We start from the raw sequence: 26238 nt of genomic DNA on the forward strand, positions 1-26238 counted from the left end.
ATCGCTTATTGTCACGAGTAGGCTTCAATGAAGTTACTGTGAAAAGCCCCTAGTCGCCACATTCCGGCGCCTGTTCAGGGAGGCTGGTACGGGAATTGAACCATGCTGCTGGCCTGCTTGGTCTGCTTTAAAAGCCAGCGATTTAGCCCAGTGTGCTAAACTTCATTGCCTGCGAAGGGCTTTGAAATATTTGGTGGTCATTTCGGCGCATATAAACGCAAGCGGTCCAAAGCAACGGTGGGGTTGTGGGAACGGGGTGGGAAGTGGGCCTGGGTGGGGTGCTCGTTCGGAGGGTCAGTGCAGACTCAATGGGCTGAATGGCCTCCTTCTGCACTGTAGGGATTCAAAGGTTAGATTTTCTTTTTCTTTATAACTCTGTTTTTCTTTCTTCTGTTTGTATGTCTCTCCAGGGAAATTGCATGGTAGCGTGGGGGCATGGGGCTCGGGGTGGGAGGGAGGGTCAGACCTGTTGGGAGAAGCGGGTGTCTTCCTGTCTGTAGCACCATCGATCACACACGAGGCGAGACGTAGAGAACTTCAATCGAGGCTTTATTGAGCAGACTTGTTCAGACTTGTTCCCCAGCAGCTCAGTCACAGAATGCAGCTGCGGAAAATAACCCGGGTTCTTATACCCCGCCTATCTGGGTGGAGCCCAGTAGGCGGCAGATCCAATCGGGACCCAGCATCTGCTCCTCGGCATTCATGGTGTACCGTATTACCCCTAATACATACCACCACATTCTCCCCTTGTTAAAAAGGAACCCGGCGGGGTGGTGGGTGGTGGGTGGTAGGGGTTTACAGGGTCAGTGCCTTAACCATTGAACTATATACAACAATGCCGCTTTTACTGGGCCCCCGAATTATTCACATTTTACCCGATTAGCAGCGTTAACTATTTACAACAATGCCGCTTTACTGGGCCACTGAATTATATACATCTTAAGTCGATTCGATGTGTCGAGATGGTGCTCTGGTCGCCCTTTCCGATCGTCTCAGCCCGGGTGGTGGTGGTGGTGCTGGCTCGGGTCCGGTCGACTCTGGGAGCATCGCGCTGTCCCCCTCTGTTTCCTTACTCCTGGGTGGGCCTGGGAGGAGAACCGATCCCCCTGGGAAGGGGTAGCTGTGGGGTGCACCGGCGGGAGTGAGGGGGTGGTGATTGGTGTTGGGGGGGTGTGGGGAGCTCCGGCGGGCGCCAGGTCCTGCAGAGAGACCGTGTCCTGTCGGCCGTCTGGGTACGCCACGTAGACGTACTGCGGGTTGGCGTGGAGTAGGTGTACCTTTTCCACCAGTGTGTCTGATTTGTGCTCCCGCACATGTTTCCGGAGCAGGATGGGTCCCGGGGCTGCCAGCCAGGTCAGAAGTGACAGAAGCGGACTTCCTAGGGAAGACAAGGAGATGCTCGTGCGGCGTTTGGTTCGTGGTGGTGCACAGCAGGGACCGGATAGAATGAAGGGCATCCGGGAGGACTTCCTGCAGCGGGAAGTTGGGAGACTCCTCGACCGTAGGGCCAGTAGGACGGTCTTCCAGACCGTTCCGTTCTCCCTCTCTACCTGCCCATTCCCCCGGGGGTTGTAGCTGGTCGTCCTTGGCTATGCCCTTGCTGAGCAGGAATTGACGCAGCTCGTCACTCATGAAGGAGGACCCCCTATCGCTATGGATGTAAGCGGGGAAACCGAACAGGGTAAAGATGGTGCAGAGGGCTTTAATGACCGTGGCCGCGGTCATGTCGGGGCAGGGGATGGCGAAGGGGAAACGGGAGTATTCGTCAACGACGTTAAGAAACTACGTGTTGCGATCGGTGGAGGGGAAGGGGCCTTTGAAATCCAGACTGAGGCGTTCAAAGGGACGGGAAGCCTTTATCAGGTGCGCTCTATTTGGCCTGAAAAAATGCGGTTTGCATTCTGCGCAGATTTGGCAGTTCCTGGTGACTGCTCGGACCTCCTCGATGGAGTACGGGAGGTTGCGGGCCTTTATAAAGTGGTAGGAGCGTGTGACCCCCGGGTGGCAGAGGTCCTCATGGAGGGCTCGGAGGCGGTCCACTTGTGCGTTGGCACATGTGCCGCGAGATAGGGCATTGGACGGCTCGTTCAGCTTTCCGGGACAGTACAAGATCTCATAATTGTAGGTGGAGAGTTCGATCCTCCACCGCAGGATCTTGTCGTTCTTTATCTTGTCCCGCTGTGCATTATCGAACATGAAGGCTACCGACCGTTGGTCAGTGAGGAGAATGAATCTCCTACCGGCCAGGTAATGCCTCCAATGTCGCACAGCTTCCACTATGGCTTGGGCCTCCTTTTCTACTGAGGAGTGGCGAATTTCTGAAGCGTGGAGGGTCCGGGAGAAAAAGGCCACGGGTCTGCCCGCTTGGTTGAGAGTGGCCGCCAGAGCTACGTCAGATGCGTCGCTCTCGACTTGGCTTTTGCGATATCCGCTTTGATGTGGCTGAAGGCCTGGCGGGCCTCTGTCGACAGGGGAAAAGTAGTGGACTGGATTAGTGGGCAGGCCTTGTCTGTGTACTGGGGGACCCACTGGGCGTAATATGAAAAGAAGCCCAGGCAGCGTTTCAGGGCTTTGGCACAGTGGGGAAGAGGGAACTCCATGAGGGGGCGCATGCGTTCAGGGTCGGGGCCTGTCACTCCATTACGCACTACGTAGCCCAAGATGGCTAGACGGTCGGTGCTAAACACGCATTTTTCCTCGCTGTAGGTGAGGTTGAGGGCGTTAGCGGTCTGGAGGAATTTACGGAGGTTGGCGTCGTGGTCCTGCTGGTCGTGGCCGCAGATGGTGATGTTGTCGAGGTACGGGAACGTGGCCCGTAAACCGTGCTGGTCAACCATTCGGTCCATCTCCCGTTGGAAGACCGAGACTCCGTTCGTGACGCCGAATGGAACCCTTAAGAAGTGGTACAGCCGCCCGTCTGCTTCGAAGGAAGTGTACTTGCGGTCATCGGGGCGAATGGGGACTGGTGGTAGGCGGACTTAAGGTCCACGGTGGAGAAGACCTTGTACTGTGCAATCCGATTGACCATGTCGGATATGCGGGGAACAGGGTACGCATCTAGCTGCGTGTACCTGTTGATGGATCTACGACCATCCTCTGCTTCTCCCCTGTCTTCACTACTACCACCTGAGCTCTCCAGGGACTATTGCTGGCCTGGATTATGCCTTCCTTCAGCAGCCGCTGGACTTCAGACCTGATAAACGTCCGGTCCTGGGTGCTGTACCGTCTGCTCCTAGTGGCGACGGGTTTGCAATCCGGGGTGAGGTTCGCAAACAAGGAGGGCGGTTCGACCTTGAGTGTCGCGAGGCCGCAGATAGTCAGTGGGGGTATAGGGCCGCCAAATTTAAATGTTAAGCTCTGGAGGTTGCATTGGAAGTCCAACCCCAGGAGAGTGGGAGTGCAGAGATGGGGGAGAACATACAGCCGGTAATTTTTGAACTCTCTCCCCTGCACCGTTAGGTTTGCGCTGCAGAACCCTTTGATTGCAACGGAGTGGGACCCCGCCGCCAGGAAAATGTTTTGGGTGCTTGGCCGAATTACCAGGGAACAGCGTCTTACCGTGTCCGGGTGAATAAAACTCTCCGTGCTCCCCATAAGACCATAAGACCATAAGACATAGGAGTGGAAGTAAGGCCATTCGGCCCATCGAGTCCACTCCGCCATTCAATCATGGCTGATTTCAACTCCATTTATCCGCTCTCTCTCCATAGCCCTTAATTCCTCGAGAAATCAAGAATTTATCAACTTCTGACTTAAAGACACTCAACGTCCCGGCCTCCACCGCCCTCTGTGGCAATGAATTCCACAGACCCACCACTCTCTGGCTGAAGAAATTTCTCCTCATCTCTGTTCTAAAGTGACTCCCTTTTATTCTAAGGCTGTGCCCCCGGGTCCTAGTCTCCCCTGTTAATGGAAACAACTTCCCTACATCCACCCTATCTAAGCCATTCATTGTCTTGTAAGTTTCTATTAGATCTCCCCTCAACCTCCTAAATTCCAATGAATATAATCCCAGGATCCTCAGACGTTCATCGTATGTTAGGCCTACCATTCCTGGGATCATCCGTGTGAATCTCCGCTGGACCCGCTGCAGTGCCATTATGTCCTTCCTGAGGTGTGGGGCCCAAAATTGCTCACAGTATTCTAAATGGGGCCTAACTAATGCTTTATAAAGTCAATCAAACACGGCGTCTCGTGCCCGTTCACCAGCACCTTTGTCATTGTCGTCTGGAGTGTCTGGGGCCGCAACTGGTCGAGGGTGATCGATGCCAAACGTGGTTGATGCATCAGATCGTTGTCTTCAGGCAGTGTGGAGCCGTCCACGCTGGGGTCCTTGCCTGTCAGCCAAGCTGGCGGCATCCATGGATCGCACGCTGCCGGGGGTGGACAAAATGGCCGCTCCCATGGGTCGCACGCGGCCGGGGGTGGACAAAATGGCTGCTCCCATGGATCGCACGCGGCCCGTGGGTAGGAAGATGGCGGCGCTCGTCCCCCCCTCGTGGTGTCCGGGGTCCATGATAAATTGCCCTTAGTGTACAAAAGGTTGGGTGGGGTCACTTGGTTATGGGGATAGGGTGCAGGCGTGGGCTTCAGTAGGGTGCTCTTTCAGTCGGTCGGTGCAGACCTGATGAGCTGAATGGCCTTCTTCTGCACTGCAAATTCTGTGATTCTATGTATCCTCTTCGAGGCACTATTACCTAGGTATAAGTCCTCAGGATGACTTCTGCTGCTTTTAATGGCAGGTTATTCAATTTTTGCTCATAGGTGGTCTCGGGAATTAGGGAGATGGCAGCCCCAGTATCTAACCTCCATTTTTATGGACTGTCTTTAATTTTGTAACTGCCCAGAACTGATGTAATTCGCCTTGAACTGAAAGTACTTTTAACTTCAATTCTTTGTCACATTGACGTGCTGTGTCTTCGTGGTTCGTTTTATTTTTCTCTTCCACCCTGTAAATTCTTTTGGTGAAATTCATTTTCTTTTTCCCTTTAGGTGTTCATAGTTCATAGAGTTCATAGAATTTACAGTGCAGAAGGAGGCCATTCGGCCCATCGAGTCTGCACCGGCCCCCTGAAAGAGCGCCCTACCCAAGCCCATCCCCACAACCCAGCAACCCCACCTAACACCAAGGGCAATTTTAGACACTTAAGGGCAATTTATCATGGCCAATCCACCTAACCTGCACATCTTTGGACTGTGGGAGGAAACCGGAGCACCCGGAGGAAACCCACGCATACACAGGGAGAACGTGCAGACTCCGCACAGACAGTGACCCAAGCGGGAATTGAACCTGGGACCCTGGAGCTGTGAAGCAATTGTGCTAACCACCATCCTACCGTGCTGCCCAGTGTGTCTTGTTTCTTTCTTTGGACATTCTTTTCTGGAGCAAACGGTTTACATCACAATTTATGCATTGGCAAACGGTTTACATCACAATTTATGCATTGGCTATCGTTGCTCCAGCAATCAGCCCTGTGAATGGCCTGTTTTTGCACATCGATGACATGCCTGTTGCTGGGTAGTCGGCCATTCTCTGGGCGATGGCCATTTCATGGATCCTTGTGCCTGCTCGAGCTGAGAAGCCTTCTTAGCAGAAAGCTCTGTCAAAAAGGCTATCTCTAAGGTGTTTTAAGACTTAAATTTTGTTTAGTTAGCAATCTCTGCTGGATGACCTCATTCCTTAGCCCACAAACCAGATGGTCTCTAACTGTATCATCCAGCGAGGCATCAAATTCACAATACACCGTTAAGGCACCTTAGCGTCGCAACAAACTGTGTTATATTCTCTCCTTCCAGTTGATTTCTTCTGTGAAACCCCAAACACTCCACAATTATTATTAGTTCGTGAATAACGCTCCTCCAGTACTTTTTTTGGAAAATATTTTTATTCACGTTTTTAAGATTTAACATTTTAAATACACAACATAACAAAACAAAAACGACACACACCACAAAACACACCACCTTCCACCCCCATAACCTAAAACAAAAAGCCCACTTTACCCCGCCCCTCCCCAGTGCTGTCGATAACCAGCTCTTTAAAATATAATACAAACAATTTCCATCTCTTATCTCACTCAAAACAAATTTTACCTTCTCCAAATACAGGAACTCCAAGATCCTCCAGCCATACCGAGGCACAGGAAGGAGAAGTTGACTACCACCGCAACAGGATCCACCTGCGAGCCATCAGCGAGGCGAAGGCGAAAAGATATTTCCCCCCGCTCCCGTCTGCAGCTCCTGCAAGTCCGACACCCCAAATATGGCCCCCAAGGGACTGCGCTCCAAATCCACGTGCGACTTGGTGCTGAAAAACGACCTCCAAAATTTCCCCAACTTCAGGCAGGACCAGAACATATGTACGTGATTGGCCGGGTCCCTCCTGCACCGTTCACAAATGTCCTCCACCCCCTCAAACAACCAGCTTATCCTCGACTTTGTCAGGTGTGCCCTGCATACCACCTATAGCTGCATCAACCCCAGCCTCGCACACAAAGTTGAGGCATTCGCCCTCCGCAACACCTCACACCACAACCCCTCCTCAAATGCTATCCCCAGCTCCTCCTCCTACCTGACCTTAACTCCCTCCTATCCTCCTCCAAAATCCTCCCGTAGATGTCTGAGATGAACCCCCCTCCAGCCCATCACTGACGGCACCAACTCCAACAATGATGGAAAAGTCAGCAAAACCCTCTTTGCGAAATCCCACCCTGCATATACCTAAAGACCTCCCACTGCGGGTTCCCAAAAGTCTCCCCTAACTCCTCCAAACTCGCAAACTGCCCATCTTGAAACAAGTCCTTCATTTCCCTCACCCCTCACTCCTCCCATCCCCGAAACGTAGCATCCAACCTCGCTGGCTCAAACCCATGATTCCCTTGGATCGGCATCAACGTCGACCCTGTCACTAGCCTAAAGTGCTGCTGAAATTGCCTCCATATCTTCAACGTGGCCACCCCCACCGGACTCCCTGAACATTTCCCTTGAGCAGACGGTAGCGGCGCTGTCGCCAGCGCCCACAATCCCGACCCCTTACAAGACCCTGCCTCCATCTTCACCCACAAACCCTCTGACTCCCCTGCTCCAGCCCCACACCTTCTCCACGTTCACCGCCCAATAATCGCACAACAGGTTTGGAAGGGCCAGGCCCCCTAAATGCCATCCTCTCTGAAGCACTGTTCTCCTAATCCTTGCTACCTTACATGCCCACACCAACGACGAGATCATCCATTCCACCTCCTTAAAAACTGTTTTCGGCAAAAAGACCGGCAGGCACTGAAATAGAAATAAAAACCGCGACAAAATATCTGTCCTCCAGTATCTTAATTAAGTCTGAATATGTTATTGAACGGGTTTCTTAGGCTGGACTAGACTTCGGTATAGATTAAAAGTTTTACTGCCAATGTTATTAAGGAATTTAGGGGCTATGATATCCTCGGAAATCATGTTAGCTAAGATATAATGAAACCCTTCAATTTTCGGATTCTTCCACAAATGGGTCAATGGTACCTTCTGTCCTGCCTATTTATAGTGATACCGGGATCTGCTTGCAATTGTCCATCAGGAGTTTACTTTAATATAAATGGTCCAGTTTACATTGTAATATGAGCCAATTGTAATAGCTTATCTTGGACTTAATGCTATGCAAGAAATCTCTCTGGCTTACTCTACCGCTGCACTTTAATTTAACTGCACACATTGTGAGCTCTGTGGCCTGAATTCCTGCGATGTTGGCTTTAATTTTAATTTTAGGCATGGGTCATTTAAAAATAATTCTGCCCCAGAACCATACTGATCCGATGCCAGGCCTAAGGAGCTGGCTTTTAAAGCAGACCAAGGCAGGCCAGCAGCACGGTTCAATTCCCGTACCAGCCTCCTCGAACAGGCGCCGGAATGTGGCGACTAGGGGCTTTCCACAGTAACTTCATTTGAAGCCTACCTGTGACAATAAGCGGTTTTCATTTCATTTCAGGTGTAATCGGCTGACCCTGCTGTTGATTCTGCCTCAACGTCAAAAGCTTTGGTTTTCTTTTCTTGCTTGAAAAGAATTCTCCCTCATCGCCAATATTCTTTATACCCTGATATGTTCTGCACTCTCAGGACAAAAGAACAGGAAGCTGTAGCACATGGGGTTGAACGCAAATAGCAACGCAGGTTAATTGAATAGCTGTTAGCTCTACAAAGGCTTGACCTAGGCTGAAGCAAAGCCCACAAAGCTGTCAATGACATCACAAACAATACATGTGACTAGACTCTTAAAGTGTCCACACATATCAACAATCCCCAATAAAAAACATCAAGTATTAGAATAATAATCTTTATTAGTGTCACAAGTAGGCTTACATTAACACTGCAATGAAGTTACTGCGAAAATCCCCCAGCCGCCACATTCCGGCGCCTGTTCGGGTACACTGAGGCAGAATTCAGAATGTCCAATTCATCTAACAAGCACGTCTTTCGGGACTTGGAGCATCCGGCGGAAACCCACGCAGACACAGGGAGAACACGCAGACTCCGCACAGACAGTGACCCAAGCTGGGAATCGAACATGCACCCCTGGCGCTGTGAAGCAACAGTGCTAACCACTGTGCTACCTTGCCGCCTGGATTAAAACAGGGATTAAAACAGAGGTGCTAATTTATCCAATGGACTTTGATTCTCCGTTCCTTCACGCCGGCTGGATTCTCCATTCCCGCTGCAGTGATTGGCGATTTGGCTCAGTGCCAAATTCTCTGTCCTCGCTGGCAGTGGTAGCGGAACAGAATCCTGCCCAAGGTCTGAACAATGAGATTTTTCTTTTGAAGTACACAGAATAGATAGATTGTATTATTGTAATGTACATTACAGGATAGCTGACCCTCACACAGGTATATGACATGGTATGTATCACTTAAAATGCTTGAATATACAATTGTATATTAATATACAATATATAATATGCTCAAAGAACCAGGTATTAATATTGCCACTAGAATAAAGGAGGCTCCTGGCCAGTATACAATGCGTTGTTTGAGAAGCGTATCTCCCTCTCCACTTGAGTTCTCTCTATGTCGCGCTTTTAGTTTCTTTCCATTCTGTTTCATGAGTTTTCGTTCTATGAATCTTCGGGTCAGTGAGAAAAGCTTCCAGTTAGGGTCTCATTGCATTTAATCCAGAATTATGATGTTGTGTTTATGGCTCCTATATTTTATACACTTTAGGCCTTACTGAATATTAGGATAAACATACATGTAGGGGAGCCTGGTCACTCTGGCTGCTTGTACTCGATGCAACAATAAACTGGATGTATATTAAAAGGAACATCTGCATTTGTCTTTGGATGTGCTTCCCTTCACCAACATCAACTTGTGTTTTTACAGCATCTTTAACATAACAAAATGTCCCAATGAACTATTGATGAATATTGATGATATTAATGAATTATTAAACAAAAATTACCCCAAGTCACAAAAAAAGATATTAAGAGAGATGATCAAAGGTTCGACCAGCGGGGTTATAAGGAGCAACGTAAAGGAGGGAAGAGATGTCGAGAGCTGGGAAGGTTAAGGAGGGAATTCCAGAGGGTCAAGCTCAGTCAACTGAAAGCAATGTAGGAGTTCTTCAAATCTGGCTTGATGAGGAGATCAGAACTAGACCAGCGCAGGGAACTTGAATGGTTGTAAGGCTGCAGGAGATGACAGAGATAGGGAGGGGCAAGGCCAAGGAGCAATTTGAAGACAAGGATGAGAAGTTTAAAATGGTGGCTTTGCTCCACTGGGTGCCAATGTAGATCAGTGACAACAGGGAATAATGGTGAGTGGGACTTGGTGCAAGTGAGGGAATGGGCAGCAGAGGTTTGGATGACCTCACGTTTCCAGAGGATAAACACGGGAGGCTGGTCAGACATGTGTTGGACGAGTCAAATTGAGAGGTGACATGTTTGTGCATTATGGTCTCACAACAGAGGAGCTGCAGCAGGGGGGAATTTGGGTGATGATATGGAGGTGAAAATATGCAGTTGCCATAACCCCCACCAGTGAAACCATTGCCAACCTCCCCGTGGGACTGGTGGAGTAGGAGCTTTGCAGGTAGGGGACGAAGGCCACCCAGATGGAGCTCATTGAAGACTACACATAAAAGCTGGCCCGAGCAGGGCCTGGGGTTGTTGATTGTCCCAACAAGGACCGGATTGGGAGAGAGTTACTGCCGTGGGCAGATTATTGGGCATTATCCAACAATCCTTGTCCGGCTCCCGCTGGCTTCCTCAAGTTACAAAACCAGTCTTATTAATGGTGAAAATATGTGGTCAGAAGCTCACCTTGGGGTTAAATATGACACCAAATTAGCGAGCAGTCTTACTAATCTTCAGACAGATGTCAGGCAGATGGATGAGTCGGTGACTCTGGGACAGAATTTGTTGTGGGGTTGAAGACAACAGCTTTGGTTTGACCAATATATAGTTGGAGTAAATTTCAGTGAATCTTTTACAGTCTATCAAAAATCAGTCAGACAATGTAGAGACAGTGGTGAAGTCAAGGGAGTAGTGTTGAAGCTGAATTCTGGGCTGGTGGTGCACATAATGGAAACTGATGCCGCGTTTCCAGATGATGTTCCTTGTAGACGAGATATAAAAGGGGGCAGAGGAAATGTTCCTTGCAGGAGGTTCGCAGGTTGGAAATGTCCAGCATAATTTAGTTGTGATGTTTTTCATTGTCTGATAAATTTATTGAGTCTGCCAAGGACTAAGCGTTTACTCTGACAGTATGTCTATCAATGACCAAGGAGCTGGTGGTAGCCCCTCACATATAGGTCATTTCTTGGTGAACTGGTCTCTCAGGGGGAAATGGATTGGCCTTGCTGGCTGTGAAATGTTTCTACAAAACCAGAACGTGCTTCAGCTTGCCAAAGTGAAATGTCCCTGAGCAGCAGACTGTCTCTTGCTAACTGCCTTCTTCAGACAAGCTCCACTGAGTCGAAAGAAAGTCTGAATTTTGTAAGCGAGGCTGGAGGAAACGAAGCTCAGCTGCCCATCATGTCCACGAACGTCATTGTCGCCTTTTAGGGAAATATTCACCAGTTTGTAGCTTGCTCAGCGTGGCTTCTTCTTGCATCTCTCTTTGGTACGAACAATGACACCAAATCGTTTGGGGAATGCCCCAACAACAGAATATCTTTGTACATGTCCAATTGGAGGGATGGCTCAGTGGCAAAATGGGTAACCCAACAATGTAAAAGAAAAGAAGAACTTATGATGTGGGCCAACCCCCCAAAATAAAATACGTTGGTCCCCTATTCTGTCCATTGATGCTTGATGTGGACATGGCTTCCCTTTTCTGGTTCATTCCCACCTTTGCCACTGTACTTTGAAATTCCCCTGCACCGAAATGAGGAAAATCCACAGAGAGATTAACAATGAGGCACCTCACCATCCTTCCTGTTGCACTTGAGGTACAGGTGACGTCTGAGCAAGTGGAGGTTCCACACCAGGAACTGAAGGAGTGGTATGGCGACACAAGTGCCCAGGAAGATGTATCCTGTGGCCTGTCCGGGATGCTCTCCGTAATTTAGTGACCTGTAGATGTATGACTTTCCCCTGAGGTTAGTGCCTCCAGCAGCCCAGTAAATGACAGTAAAGATGATGTACATCACGTAATAGATAGAAGTGTAAATTAAATGGATGAGGTGAATGGGAGCTGCCGTCACAAACAGCTCCACCAGTACAAGCAGTACGTTGATCCCATGCATGTTGATGTGAACAGGGTTAATGGGTCTCCCTGGTTTGTAGACAAATATCCAGAAGGCAACAGTGACCAAAATGGCAAACACACAGTTGAGGTTGAGCAGGAACCACTGAATGTAAATTGAGGGATACAGTGCACGAGGGGTTGAATAAGATTCCGTGCGCAACCTCCGAGCTGGGGTCTCATCTTCAGTTTTTGGAATTGCTTATAACAAAGGAAACACAAAGACATAATCAAAAGTACATCTTGAACTGCTGTTTGACATTTGATAACATATGGGAATCAAAGAAATCCTTTCACTTTCACCTAAACATTTTGTGTTTAACTGGAGATATTGAGCAGTGCGCACGTAAGGGGGAAATGAGGAAGGCATTGTTTTGTTACCTGTGTGGCAGGTAACATGTGCTACTCAATTCAGTTACAGCAAAGGCTTTCGGAAGAAGGCTCAAAGTCGTCCAGAAGTTTTACATAAAGTTTATTGAGTAACACAACTTAAATAACTGCGTGAGCTCTTATTTTAAGAACTGTACTAGTAGATAGGTTACAACTTTTCTATACACTACAACTAGGCCTGACCACTCTAGCAGCCCTGAGCTAAATCTCTGCCTTTGTTCTCCTTACAGTCTAATCAGCCAAAGAGCCTTGAGGGCTGCTTGCTTCCCCCTTTATACCCGCCAGTGCTGCCCCCTAGTGGTCATTCCATTTCCCATCAGCCCCTTCTGTACATACCCATGTAAAGATCACTACAGGCATGCCATCTCCAAAGGGAGATAGGAAAAGAGACAGACGAAGAAAAGACAGGAGATATTTTGTGATGTACCATTAATAGTCTGTTAACTATTACGTTTCTGAATTGTTATGAAGGCTTTGGAGTTGAGAGCAGTAATATTGAGGAAGACAAATTCATAGAGGCACCATGTAAAACTTTGCTCTCGAAAGAACAGTTGTTACCTCAAAAGATTTACTTAGAAGAGCAGATAAACTTTATTATTTGGGGTAGTGCAATGTGCCCATTACCTGTAGCAATAACTGGAATAGGTGAGAGGTAGTGATATATAACGGAGGGTGGAAATCTGGGTTTTGCAGATCACAAATGATTCCAAACCGCGACGGTTAAAGAAAACTTGGTTTATTACAACTCACAAGTATTTACAACATACGTCAGATGCCAGCCCGGTATGCCTGTCATTACCATACCTGGCCGACTTGAAACAGAACTTAACCGTGGATGATTTTGGGCTCCTCGCCCCCTTAGCGAGGGAGCTTGGCTTCTGCGAGAGTCACGGGGTGATTGATTGCTCCAACCCTGTAGGTCCTACGGGTTATAACACTGGGTGGGATTGTACTGGTCATCGGTCAAACTATTGTGTTTATGATAGGTTAGTTCATGTTAATATTCTTGTGGCTGATTGGTGAACTGTGCAGAGTGTGTGGGAGTGGTTTCCTTGAGTAAGGGCAGTCAGATGTCATTGATGAAAAGGCTGCTGTCTTTGGGGGACAGTGTGGTGTTGGCGGATCTCCACAGCCTCTCGACAGTCCTTGTATCCCTATGTATGGCAGATGAGATAAGTTCAGAGTTGGACCATTGGATGTAGCGATTATTAAGCTGAGTCTGTTTGACAATGGCTGACTTGTCTGAAATTCCATGGATTGCCATCAATTCCTGCTGTATTATAAATGGAGTTTTGTCATTGTGGGTATGGACAATGGAGTGGAGCTTCTGAGATGATTTCTCTTTGATATCTGCTGGTTTATAGCAATAGTAATCTGGGCGAGGTGGAACCGATGTATGGGAAGCTGACTATATTCTGAATGCTGAATTGCCAGCAGCAAGAATGTTAGCATGACCAAACACAGTAGCCTGCCGAATCAGGAGTAAGATCCCAGCCATAATCCCAATCCTTCATTGTTTATCGATACCTCTTTCACCTCTGCCATTCCTCCAGTAAATGGGAAGAATATGCTGCTTGAAACATTGAAGCCTATCCCTTTCAATGAACTCTTTTATGTTAGCAACTGCTCTTTTCAGAGTAAAGGCTTTGCATGATGTTTGCATGGTAAATTTATCTTCCTCAATTATATGAGATTCCTGTCATTTCAAAACGGGTGTGTTGCTGGCTGTCTAAAACAGGACATGGAATTACAAAGAAAACAGGCTCCAAAATGTCCATCAACCTGTTGATGCTCCACATGAACCATCTACCACTCTATCAACCTTTCCTTCTCTTCCTTTCTCCCTCGTGTGTTAATCTAGCTTCCCTTAAATGTGACTCTGCCAGTTGTTGAATTGTTGTATAAGATACCAGGAAAGGCCTTGAACACTGCAGACCGAATAGACTAAAGAGGGAATTAGGTGTGTTCTGGAGAGAAGTGAATATGGGATGCAGTATGAAGGGGAGGACTGGGCTGTGAAAAGGGAACATTTTGAGGCCTGGAATGGATTTAACTTTGCTTTAAGGCACTTTCTGGAGGCACAGTTTTTGCAGGAGATGCACTGGATACATTGGACCAGGTAAGAATGGAACCAAACAAGAGGAGTAAAGGAGAAATTGTACGATAATAATTGTTAAAACCTGTATCGAAAATAGCTTCAAAATTTATACAGCAATGTTTTTACACCACTAAAGCTGTCAACAACTTCTGGAGTTGGCACATGTGTAGTTAAATGTGGAAATCAATAATTTTCTCTCAGTTCTACCCTTCTCCATAGGGTGCACTGTTGAAATTCCTCAAGCTGCAATGAATTCAAAATCACTGAACTGATGAAAATGTGTTCTTTTACACTATTAGTTTCTCTGTAAAGAAAATCTTCAACAAAGTCATTTTTCATTGAATGAAGTATGACTAGGTATTTAATGGCATACTAAGTTCATTAAGTATTAATGAACAGCATTTCTGACCCTAAGAAAGTAATTTCATTTGTGGTATGCCAAATTTCTCCACTGTGATATAAAGATCAGGGGCTGGATTATCTGCACTCTGATGCCGAAATCACGTTCGGCGACGGGCGGAGAATCCGTTTTGGCGCACGTAATCGATACCAGCGCTGGTTTTTCAATTTTCTGCCCCCTTAAAATTGCCGTATCCGTGGGAGTACACCGCGCCGAGTATCCACTGCCTCAGGCCATTCCTGCTCCATTGCCGACCGGCCAAATTCCCAACGGTGTGGTTCTAACATGGTCCCACCGTCCGTGATCCCCATGTGGCAGCTGCAGACTCAGCCCAGAGCTGCCGCAGTCGGGGGAGGGCTGATCGGCTCATTCGGGACTGGGGGCACTGTGTGTGGGTGGTCCGGGGTGCGCGAGCGGCCGATGCGGGGCACTATTTTGCCGGTCCAGGTTTGCAGGACGCCGCCACCATGCGCATGCCTGGCCTATGACTCGGCACTGCGGGGGGCCGTACCGGCAGCTGGAGCTGTTAGCTCCATGATAGCTGCCTGCTAGTCCCCTGCAAGACTGTGAATCTGTGGCCTTTTGACGCCAGTTTTTCTGGCGTGAAAGACCACAGTTTTCACGACGGCGTGGGGACAAAGTCCCTGCAACGGAGGATCCAGCCCCACATTAAAAAAATATTGGGCTGCATCTCCGTTCGGGAGACTAAGTCCCCACGCTGACGTGAAAACGGTGGTGGCTTACGCCAGGAAAACTGGCGCAAAATGGCCACCGATTCCCTGCTCCACCGATTTTGGTGTCATTGGTGATTCTCTGCCCCGTTGCCGAACGCGATTTCGGCGTCAGGGATCGTAGAATCCAGCCCATTGTCTTTAAAATGTTTAAAATATATTTCAGATTCTATCTTAATTCCATGTGTATGTTCCAATCATTACTTTCACTCTGTACAGTGTTAATTAATAATGGAAAATTGGAGTGCATTTTACTTTATTGTCGGTGAGAATATTTCAATGTGATTGGATCTGCAAGGCACCAGATTCAAACTGACATCACGAAAGGGGGAATTCAGGATATGTTCATCCCTTTGTGGGCAGCTCTCTTCGAGGTAAGAGGCAAGCATCATCCCTTCGTCGCTAACCACGACTTTCGGGTCAATGTCTTACCTGGGCTGCAGCTGGAAATCGCCTCCAACGAGGCTGCCCTGATGTTCTGTTCTGACTTCTTCCGCCCGAGTACCATGTAGCATATCAAATTTACCAATGCCAAGATGAAGTAAATGGTTAGGATGGCATAGCTTTGAATTGTCAGGTAGATCAACCATTTTGGGCTGTTGACCCGCACTGCACTATCAATGAGCCAGTACAGGGTGTATATCACGGTGGCGATTCGATAACATAAAATAACTGGGTGGAACCCCCACTGAAAGAGAGGGAAGTAAACATTCAGTCAACATGAACCAAGATCTTCCTTAGGAGGTGAACTCGCGCCGTCAGGAAGGTGGATTGTCACAATCTGGGTAATAATTGTATAAATACTGCCAAATAATGGAAAGCAAGGATAGTCAGGGCGTATAACGGACATGCCTCCACACCCACTTGTTTTCCGCACACACCCCTCTCTCTACATAAGTTAAAGTTACTCTTTGTTTCAATTATCCACTTTCTTCTGGAAGTGCTGACTCACAATGGGATACAGCCCTATTAAACTACATTGCCAATGTTGCATTTCTTGTGTTAGTCTTAGACAGTAATGTGGGTAGGTTATTTTACATCGGACTATGAAGGACATGCATCACAGGAATGAGCCATTTGGCTCAACCAGTGTTTTCTGGGTGTTTATGCCTCAATCACATTTCCTCTCATCTTTCCTCATCTAAATCTATCACAGTAATTCTCTGTTCCCCTCTCCCTCATTTGCCTGTCTAGCTCCCTGTTAAATGCATCTATACTATTCGCTTCGACTAATCTCTGCAGTAGTGAATTCCACAATCTCACCACTCTTTGGGTAAATACATTTGTTCCGGTTTCCTCGGACAAGAAGATGCCGCCGGCAGGAATGGCTGGAAAACCCCAGCCCGATATCTTTCCCTGATCACTCCTTTGTTCTCTACTCTGTAGACTTCTCTGGCTGGGGTTGAGTCAGTGAGCAACCGATATGGCAAGTATCATTCCCAATAACATTTCTTCTTTTACAATAAAATCTGTATTAGTTGCATACGCACGCACTAATCCCTTGAGTTGGCAACCGGTTCTGTTGGGCTCATTTATAAGGCAAACAATTATTGATGGGGATGTGGAGATTTGAGCATTGGCGAGGTTTAGCGGTGCTATTGCTGCGACATGACATTTGAAGATGCATTCACTGACCTTTACCACTCGTGTGAGGTCATAGAGCTTCTTGTGGCACTTCATCCAGGGCCTCCTGGCTTTACTGCTGGAAAAAGGCTTCATGGCTATCTGGGCCCATTGCCATGACTGTGCTGGAGGGTATCCCCCCCCCTCCACCTCAATGAGAACAGCACTCGCCCTTTCCACCTTTTCCCTTTAGATCTCCAGTTCAGTGTCTGCAAGCTTGGAACCCACTCTCTCCCATGTTGGTCCATTCTCCACTGTTTGCAGCTCAGATTCACTTTCTGCGCAACTGTTTCAACCACAGTGCATCTCCTCTTTACGGGGACTGGGCTGGAATTAAACAGCGCAGGCTGGCTTTATGTTGTGTGAGCACATTACCATATTTGACTCCCCCTGTACTGATGTGAGTGACCAATAAACAGTGTGGTAATTACTTAACTGAGAGGCGAGCTCGGAGTCAGTGCACTGCCTGCATTACATTGAATGGGCTCAGGTTAATCGCGAATTGTGACCATCGCGCCTGTTTTCAGGGGCTATCCAGTTGACCTCTCCGTGTGTCTCTGTAGGGCGTGATTCTCAGGCCCCATTACGCTCTCGCCCGAGCGAAACGAGGCCGGTGAATAGCGGGAGAGGCCGAAAACGAGAACCGCACCAGGCGCCAAAGCGTTTGTGATGAAATCGGCCCGCTCCCGTAGGTGAAATCGGGATCCTACGGCCTCCTGTCATTCAGCGGCCTCCCCAGCAAGTGGTCGCACTGGAGCCGATTAGAACTCCTTTTGAAAAACGTGAACCTGGCGGAAGGGCTGCTGCGGGGAGCCGAGGACATGAGTAGCCATCTTTGCCCACAGGCAAAGAGCCCGGGGGCACTGGGCTTGCTGCCCCTGTACTCGGCGGCGGGTAGGGGACCCTCTGCTGGGAGATCCTCTGCAGGGACGGGTGGCCATGGGAAGGGGGGGAGGTGATGGAGGGGGACAACCAGTGGGGGCGACCCTTGCGCCTGTCCGTCTGCCCCACTGATCACCCATAGCCCCACCGACTGCCGAGGCCTCTGGCCGTGCAGCTGAAAGCTATCGCTAATAAGGAATTGGCAATCGTAGTTAAGTGAGCACTTCACACAACCCAAGTCACGGATGCCTTGTTTGCCCGCAAGGAAAACTACATCGTCTTTGACATGGACCAAGCCCAGCAAGATGCCCGGGCGGCAGGTTTCTCCGCCATCGCCGGGATGCCCCATGTCCAGCGGGTAGTGGATGGCACGCATGTTGCCCTGGGCCATCTGGGAGTTCCCTACATTAACAGAACGGGGTTCCATTCCCTGAACGTACAACTCATGTGCAGCCACCAGATGAAGATAATGTACGTGTGTGCACGCTTCCCGGGGAGTGTCCATGGCAGCTACATCCTGCGGCAGTTGGTCATCCCCAGCCGCTTCGACGACCAACCCAGGTTGGACGGCTAGCTCTTGGCGGATAAGGGGTGCCCGATGAGGACCTGGCTAATGACTCCAGTACGGAGACCAGAGATCGATGCCGGAGACCCGGTACAATGAGGCCCATGTGGCCACCCGGGTTGTGATTGAGCGGTGCATCGGACTCCTCAAGATGCGATTGCGATGTTTTGACCGCTCCATTGGTGCACTCCAGTACACCACCCGGCGGATCGCCTGTGTTGTGGTGGTTTGCTGTGCCCTCCACCACCTCGCTCAGCAATGGGGCAAAGAGCTGCAGGTTGGCGATGAGGAACATGTGGCCACCTCCAAGAGGAGGAGGAGAACGGCAAGGATGATGAGCTGCGCCGGACCAACAGGGGCTGGAGGACAAGGCTGGGGAGGAACCTGAGGATCTGCCGGAGGCTGCAGGACAAGGGGCAGCAGTGAGGGCTTGGCAAGCCTGGAGGAACAGGGAGGCCCTTATACTTGCCCGATTCACTTAGGATGTGGCCTGGTCCGTCACCCCCCACTCCCATTTCCCACCCTCCCAGTGTATGTGTCACATCACTCCAGTGTGCCGCGACTGTGTTGGTACTGTCAGCAGGTCACTGTCGAGGGCAGGGGTGCGATGCCTGGAGAGATGGGCCAAAGGTTCGGAGATTTGCCGCATTGCTGAAGAAAGTATACTGGTTGTGCACAAGGGTGTTTAATTTGTAATACAATTCTCTCGATAGTGCACAGTCGTGCCGCCCGGTCCCATGTGCTCGCTGTGAGATGCGCCCTTAACAGTGGGGTGGAACCCAGGGGAGTTGATGGTTGATGCACGATCAATTAAACTCAAAGACGAGGTTGTGACATAATTGAAGGCTTTAATCGACTAGAACTGTTCCCCAGCAGCTTTGGTACAGAAAGTGAGGGCTGCTGGGACGGCACCAGTTCTTAGACCCCACCCGTCAAGGCGGAGCTACGTACCAACAGCCAATGGTAAACTCCTAGGTTTAACCAATGGTCTTCAGCCTCTCGGGTACTGTAATACCTGATAATACCACATTCACCCCTGTTAAAAAAGAGTCCAGCGGGGGTGGTGGCCAGTGGTTATAATTGTATCTAACATGGTATGATCAGATATGGAGGTACCGTGATACCTCTTTACAGAGTTGTCGAGAATATTTTACAAGCGTGGAAGATATATACACTCAGTGTTCATTTACAGTTACAGTGAAACAATCAGTCGGTCGGGTGGCCTGGTCATCCTCCTGGATCGTCTGGGCTTCGGTGGTGATTCTGGTGGGGTTCCGGACGTTTGCGACTCCGGGAGCGTGGCGTCGGTCTCCATGGCAGCTTCGTCACCCCTAGACGGCGCTGGTGAGGCCAACGGTTGGACCGAGAGGGGGGTGCCTGTAGGGGGCGTCGGTGGGAGGGATGGCCTAGGTAGGAGTGACGGGAGGACTGACCCTCCAGTGAGGTGCTGTGGGGGGGGGGGGGGGCGTGTGGGGGGGGGGAGTAATGGTTCGGGTACGCGTGGGGTTCAAGCGGGCGCCAGGTCCCGGAGGGAGACTGTATCTTGCCGGCCGTCAGGGAACGCCACGTAGGCGTACTGGGGGTTAGCGTGCAGCAGGTGGACCCTCTCGACCAACGGGTCCGACTTGTGCGCCCGCACGTGCTTCAGAAGCAGGATGGGTCCAGGTGTCGCTAGCCAGGTTGGGAGCGAGGTCCCGGAGGAGGACTTCCTGGGGAAGACAAGGAGACGTTCATGAGGTGTCTGATTGGTAGTTGTACAGAGCAGCGACCGGATGGCGTGGAGGGCCTCCGGGAGGACTTCTTACCAGCGGGAGACGGGGAGATTCCTGGACCGTAGGGCCAGTAGAACGGTCTTCCAGACCATTCCGTTCTCCCTCTCTACCCGCCCGTTTCCCTGGGGATTATAACTGGTCATCCTGCTTGAGGCGATGCCCTTGCTGAGCAGGAATTGACGCAGTTCGGCGCTCATAAAGGAGGACCCCCTATCACCGCGTGTGTACGCGGGGAACCCGAACAGTGTAAAGATACCCTGGAGGGCCTTGATGACGGTGTTTGCGGTCATGTCGGGGCAGGGGATGGCGAATGGGAACCAGGAGTACTCGTCAATCACGTTCAGGAAATACGTATTGCGGTCGGTGGAGGGGAGGGGGCCTTTGAAGTCCATGCTGAGGCGTTCAAAGGGACTGGAAGCCTTTATCAGATGCGCCCTCTCTGGCCGGTAGAAGTGCGGTTTGCACTCCGCGCAGATTTGGCAGTCCCTGGTGACTGTCCTGACCTCCTCGATGGAGTAGGGCAGGTTGCGGGTCTTAATGAAGTGGAAAAAACAAGGGACCCCCGGGTGGCAGAGGTCCTCGTGGAGGGCTCAGAGGCGGTCCACTTGTGTGGTGGCACACGTGCTGCGGGACAGGGCATCGGAAGGCTCGTTTAGCTTCCCAGGACGGTACAAGATCTTGTAGTTGTAGGTGGAGAGTTCTATCGTCCACCGTAAGATCTTGTCGTTCTTTATCTTGCCCCGCTGTGCATTATCAAACATGAACGCCACCGACCGTTGGTCAGTGAGGAGAGTGAATCTCCTGCCGGCCAGGTAATGCCGCCAATGTCGCACAGCTTCTACTATGGCTTGCGTCTCTTTTTTGACCGAGGAATGGTGAATTTCTGAAGCATGGAGGGTACGGGAGAAGAAGGCCACAGGTCTGCCCGCTTGGTTGAGGGTGGCGGCCAGAGCTACGTCGGACGCATCGCTCTCGACCTGGAAGGGGAGGGACTTGTCGATGGCGCGCATCGTGGCATTTGCAATGTCTGCTTTGATGCGGCAGAAGACCTGGCGGGCCTCCGTCGACAGGGGGAAGGTTGTGGACTGGATTAGGGGTCGGGCTTTGTCTGCGTAGTTGGGGACCCACTGTGCGTAATAACTGAAAAACCCGAGGCAGCGCTTCAGGGCCTTGGGGCAGTGAGGGAGGGGGAACTCCATAAGGGGGCGCATGCGTTCAGGGTGGGGGCCTATAACTCCATTTCGCACTACGTAGCCGAGGATGGCTAGGCGGTCGGTGCTAAATACGCATTTATCCTTATTATACGTTAAGTTAAGGATTTTCGCGGTCTGGAGAAATTTGCGGAGGTTGGTGTCGTGGTCCTGCTGGTCATGGCCGCAGATGGTGACGTTATCCTGATACGGGAACTTTGCGCGTAAGCCGTACCGGTCAACCATTCGGTCCATCTCGTGTTGGAAGACCGAGAGCCCATTAATGACACCAAAGGGAACCCTTAAAAATTGGTAGAGCCGCCCATCTGCTTTGAAGGCAGTGTATTTGCGGTCACTTGTGCGGAGGAGTAGCTGATGGTAAGCGGACTTGAGATCCACCGTGGAGAAGACCTTGTATTGCGCGATCCTGTTCACCAGGTCGGATATGCGGGGGAGAGGGTACACATCCAGCTGCGTAAACCTGTTGATGGTCTGACTGTAGTCAATGACCATCCTATGTTTCTCCCTGGTCTTTACCACCACTACTTGGGCTCTCCAGGGACTGTTGCTCGCTTCGATGACCCCTTCCCCCAGCAGCCTTTGGACCTCTGACCTGATGAAGGTCCGGTCCTGGGCACTGTACCGCCTGCTCCTGGTGGCGACGGGTTTGCAATCCGGGGTGAGGTTCGTAAACAGGGAAGGTGGGTCGACCTTAAGGGTCGCGAGGCCGCAGACAGTCAGGGGGGTATAGGGCCGCCGAATTTAAAGGTCAGGCTTTGCAAGTTACATTGGAAGTCCAACCCCAGGAGTGTAGCCGCGCAGAGGTGCGGCAGGACATAAAGGCGGAAATTGTTGAATTTCCTGCCTTGGACAGTGAGGTTCGCTAGGCAGAACCCCTTTATCTCCACTGAGTGTGACCCGGAGGCCAGGGAGATTCTTTGGTTTACAGGGTGGGTAACAAGTCAACAGCGCCTTACCGTGTCGGGTGTATAAAGCTCTCCGTGCTCCCAGAGTCGATCAGGCAAAACGTCTCGTGGCCGTTGATGAACACCGTCGTTGTTGCAGTCGCGAGTGTCCGACATCGATTTTGGTCCAGCGTCACCGAGGCCAGATGGAGCACTTGCGGGTTGTGATCGGGCAGCGTGTAGTCAGCCGTGCTGGGGGCCTGCGGCCCCATCCAAGATGGCATCTCCCATGGATCGCACATGGTGGCCGGGGATGGACAAAATGGCGGCTGGGATGGACAAAATGGCGGCGCCCATCCGTCCAGCGTGGCATCCGAGGGGCGAGATGGCCGCGCCCGTTGGTCGGACATGGCCCTAGGATAGGGGTGTGGCGGTGAGTGCTGGCCGCCTGGGGCCCGACGGGAAGATTGCCGCGGTGGTCTGGAGTCGCTGGAGACCGCGGCCACGTCTCGTGCTTGGCAGACCCCCACAAAATGGCCCTTCTTGCCGCACCCTTTGCAGGTGGAGGTGCGGGCCGGGCAGCGTGTGCGGGGATGTTTCGCCTGCCCGCAGAAGAAACAGCGGGTCCCGACGGAGTTAGCGGGCTGTCTTACAGCGCAGGCCAGCGGGGACACGGGGAAGGTCAGTGGGGCTGCCGCTGCGGGATGCCACGCAGCCCAGGGGACCGCCGCGCGGTTGGGCGCATAGGACTGCGCGTTTCTGGAGGCAACAGGGCCAGGGCCCGTGCCTCTCTCAGTCCCAGTGCGTCCTTTTCTAAGAGTCTTTGGCGGATCTCTGAGGAGCTCATACCTGCTACGAAGGCATCCCGGATTAGAAGTTCCGTGTGCTCGCTGCCCGAAACTTGCGGGCAGCCACAGTTTCTGCCCAGCACCAGTAGCGCACGGTAGAAGTCCTCCAGTGATTCCCCAGGGCTTTGCCGTCTAGTTGCGAGCAGGTGACGTGCGTAGACCTGGTTTACAGGACGGATATAATGTCCTTTTAACAGTTTGATCGCAGCATCGTAGTCCTCCGCCTCCTCGATGAGGGTGAAGATTCCAGGGCTTACTCTCGAGTGCAGGAGATGCAGTTTCTGTTCTCCTGAGGGGGTGCCTCCGGCCGTCTCGAGGTAGCCTTTAAAGCATGCCAGCCAGTGCTTAAATATCGCTGCCGAGTTCTCCGCGTGGGGGCGGAGTTGTAGACACTCCGGCTTGATTCGGAGATCCATTCTTTCAGCTTTAGTGTAGTCGATTAAATTGATGCACGATCAATTAAACTCAAAGACGAGGTTGTAACAGAACTGAAGGCTTGAATCGACTAGAACTGTTGCCCAGCAGCTTCGGTACAGAAAGTGAGGGCTGCTGGGACGGCACCGGTTCTTATACCCCGCCCGTCAAGGCGGAGCTATGTACCAACTGCCAATGGTAAACTCCTAGGTTTAACCAATGGTCTTCAGCCTCTTGTGTACTGTAATACCTGATAATACCACAATGGTCATCAACCTTATTCCATGGGATGGGTCCGGGTTATCGCCTCCCGCTTGGTGCCCACAGGGCCCTGAGGTGCACTTTGGGATGGAGGGGCAACTAATTTGAGCCCCAGCTGCCCCTGCATCATCTGGCTCTGACGGCCACAGCAGTTCCCCATGGTCTGCACCATCGTGTCGATGCCCTCGGCGATGCTTCTCAGTGACTGGGAAATCTCTGCAGCACCTTGACCATGCCCATCTGAGAGCGGGACATGACCCGCAGAATCTCATCAAGGTCAGCCTGGTACAGGGTGCCATCCCCCAGCGAGGCGGACATTCTGTTGAGACCCTCAGCCATGGCCGTCACCGACTGTGCCATGCCTTGAACACCTTCACTCATGTTGCTGACGTCGTGCACCAGGCTGTCCACTGCGGTTGCCACCCTAGCAGTACTGGCCGCGGTGCCACGCATTGCCGGCGACATGTCGTGCGCCCGAGCCTCTGGTATTCCTACGGAGCAGCTTGAGTGTCGCTGACACCTCGCTCTGAATGTCTCGGCCGCTCCCTATCGTCCCCATCAGCTTCGGGTGACCCTATGCCACAGGCTCAGCATCAGGCTGGGACCCAGCTGGGTCCTGGGCCCAGCAGACCTCCGACTGCTGTCTCGCCTGGGGGTTCCTGCCTCCACCTGATGTGCATCATCAGCAGCAGCGCGGTGCTCACCAGATTGTGCCCCAGGGGCCTGACCACTAACATGTCCCACCGAGGTGCGTGTATCTGCGCTGGCGGAGGGTGGGATTGACAGCTGTGCTGCGACTATTATGGTGGCATCCTCGGAGCTCTCCTCTGAGGTGTTCTCCTTGGAGTGAGGAGAGGGTGCTGCCTGGGATGGGCCGGCGCTCGACCTTGTTAGCGGGGCGGGGGGGGGGGTGCTGGCTATTGCGGTGCTGGCCAATCGGCTGACGAGCCTTCACTTGTGGCGAGATGTCCGTGAGGCCTCGTTACATGGACCAATTAACGTTGGAGAGCTTTGCCGGCCTCACTGGGAAGCGCCGGGAAGCTCGTGGAAAATCCTGCTCGCTGGCGCACTTAGAAATCTTTCCGGAGAAACGCGCCTGAGCTTGAAAGCTGATTAATGCAAAACTGCACAGCCACTGTGGCCTGCTTTTAGATTTGCAGATATTTTTTAATTCATTTCTGTGATGTGGGCATCGCTGGTTAGGCCTGCCTCCCTCGCTGCTCTTCAGTTAATTACAATCCACAGATGAGTCATATCCTGACTTATTTAACATATCACTGTTAAAATGACAGAAATATCACTTCCATCCTACCTGCGACCGAAGAAATAATTGTGGGTTTCGGGCCTTCAGAGAACACTGGCCCAGAGTGAACTCCTTCTTAAAGTGCTTGATCCAAGAAGCTCCCATTTCTTTTTACTTCAACGCTGTCGGTCTGCCCTTTATTTCTGGAGAGGTATTCGATTCTGGAAGTTGGAACTTGTTAAGAATGGCTCGACTTTCACTCCAGGAAGTTGTATGATGTTTTCCTCACCCTCCCTGCTAACCTTCCCAGAAAAAACAAAACAGCTTTCAGTTTCAAGCTGAATGTGAAGTGGCAGCGACTCTGAAACAGCAGCAACTTTTCCAGATTGTGTATCGTGGACTTTGGGATCTCACTGAACAGGTTTCTCTGTCTCGCCTTATATTACTAATGTTAGGAACCGATGCCAAAATCCTTTGATTGCACAATCGTGGACGTCCTGCTTTGCCTGCCCAACAATCCAGCAGCCATTTGTTATGAAGAGACTGCTTGAGTGGTGAACTTTGTTCCAATTGGACTGCACTACATAGAACATAGAAGATAGAACTGTACAGCACAGTACAGGCCCTTCGGCCCACGATGTTGTGCCGAACTAGTCTGAAACTAAGATCAAATCAACCTACTCCCAATCATTCTAGTGCACTCCATCTGCCTATCCAATAACCGCTTGAAAGTTCCTAAAGTGTCCGACTCCACTACCAGAGCTGGGAGTGCGTTCCACGCCCCAACCACGCTCTGAGTAACGAACCTACCTCTGACACCCCTCCTATATCTTCCACCATGGACCTTATAGTTATGCCCCCTTGTAACAGCTACATCCACCCGAGGAAAAAGTCGCTGAACGTCCACTCTATTTATCCCTCTCGTCATCTTATACAACTCAATTATGTCACCTCGCATCCTCCTTCGCTCCAATGAGAAAAGCCTTTGCTCCCTCAAACTTTCCTCATAAGATAAAAGCAAATTACTGCGGATGCTGGAATCTGAAACGAAAGACAAAATGCTGGGAAATCTCAGCAAGTCTGGCAGCATCTGTAGGGAGAGAAAAGAGCTGTTTCGAGACCGATGATTCTTTGTCAAAGCTTTAGCTCTTTTCTCTCCCTACAGATGCTGCCAGACTTGCTGAGATTTTCCA

The 26238-nt window shown here is 50.8% G+C and overlaps 1 protein-coding gene across 1 annotated transcript; it reads right to left on the reverse strand.

The window, feature by feature from the left end:
* Positions 1-8301: 8301 nt before the first annotated feature.
* LOC140388569 (protein rolling stone-like) lies at positions 8302-25493 on the reverse strand. The gene is made up of 3 exons (XM_072472974.1): positions 25115-25493; positions 15775-16030; positions 8302-11924 (listed from the first exon to the last, which is right to left on the reverse strand). Exons 1-3 carry the CDS (start codon positions 25208-25210, stop codon positions 11386-11388), a joined length of 891 nt encoding a protein of 296 aa, XP_072329075.1. The 5' UTR covers positions 25211-25493; the 3' UTR covers positions 8302-11385.
* Positions 25494-26238: the final 745 nt, after the last annotated feature.

Source organism: Scyliorhinus torazame, chromosome 13 (assembly GCF_047496885.1).
Source record: "Scyliorhinus torazame isolate Kashiwa2021f chromosome 13, sScyTor2.1, whole genome shotgun sequence".
NCBI lineage: Eukaryota > Metazoa > Chordata > Chondrichthyes > Carcharhiniformes > Scyliorhinidae > Scyliorhinus > Scyliorhinus torazame.

What these genes read in the sequence shown, in the direction of transcription:
- LOC140388569 (XM_072472974.1), bottom strand. Translation starts at nt 25,210, where the DNA reads ATGGGAGCTTCTTGGATCAAGCACTTTAAGAAGGAGTTCACTCTGGGC. An exon ending in AATTATTTCTTCGGTCGCAG is followed by an intron (nt 16,031 to 25,114) that starts GTAGGATGGAAG and finishes CCTCTCTTTCAG; the next exon opens with TGGGGGTTCCACCCAGTTAT. An exon ending in GATTTCCAGCTGCAGCCCAG is followed by an intron (nt 11,925 to 15,774) that starts GTAAGACATTGA and finishes CTTTGTTATAAG; the next exon opens with CAATTCCAAAAACTGAAGAT.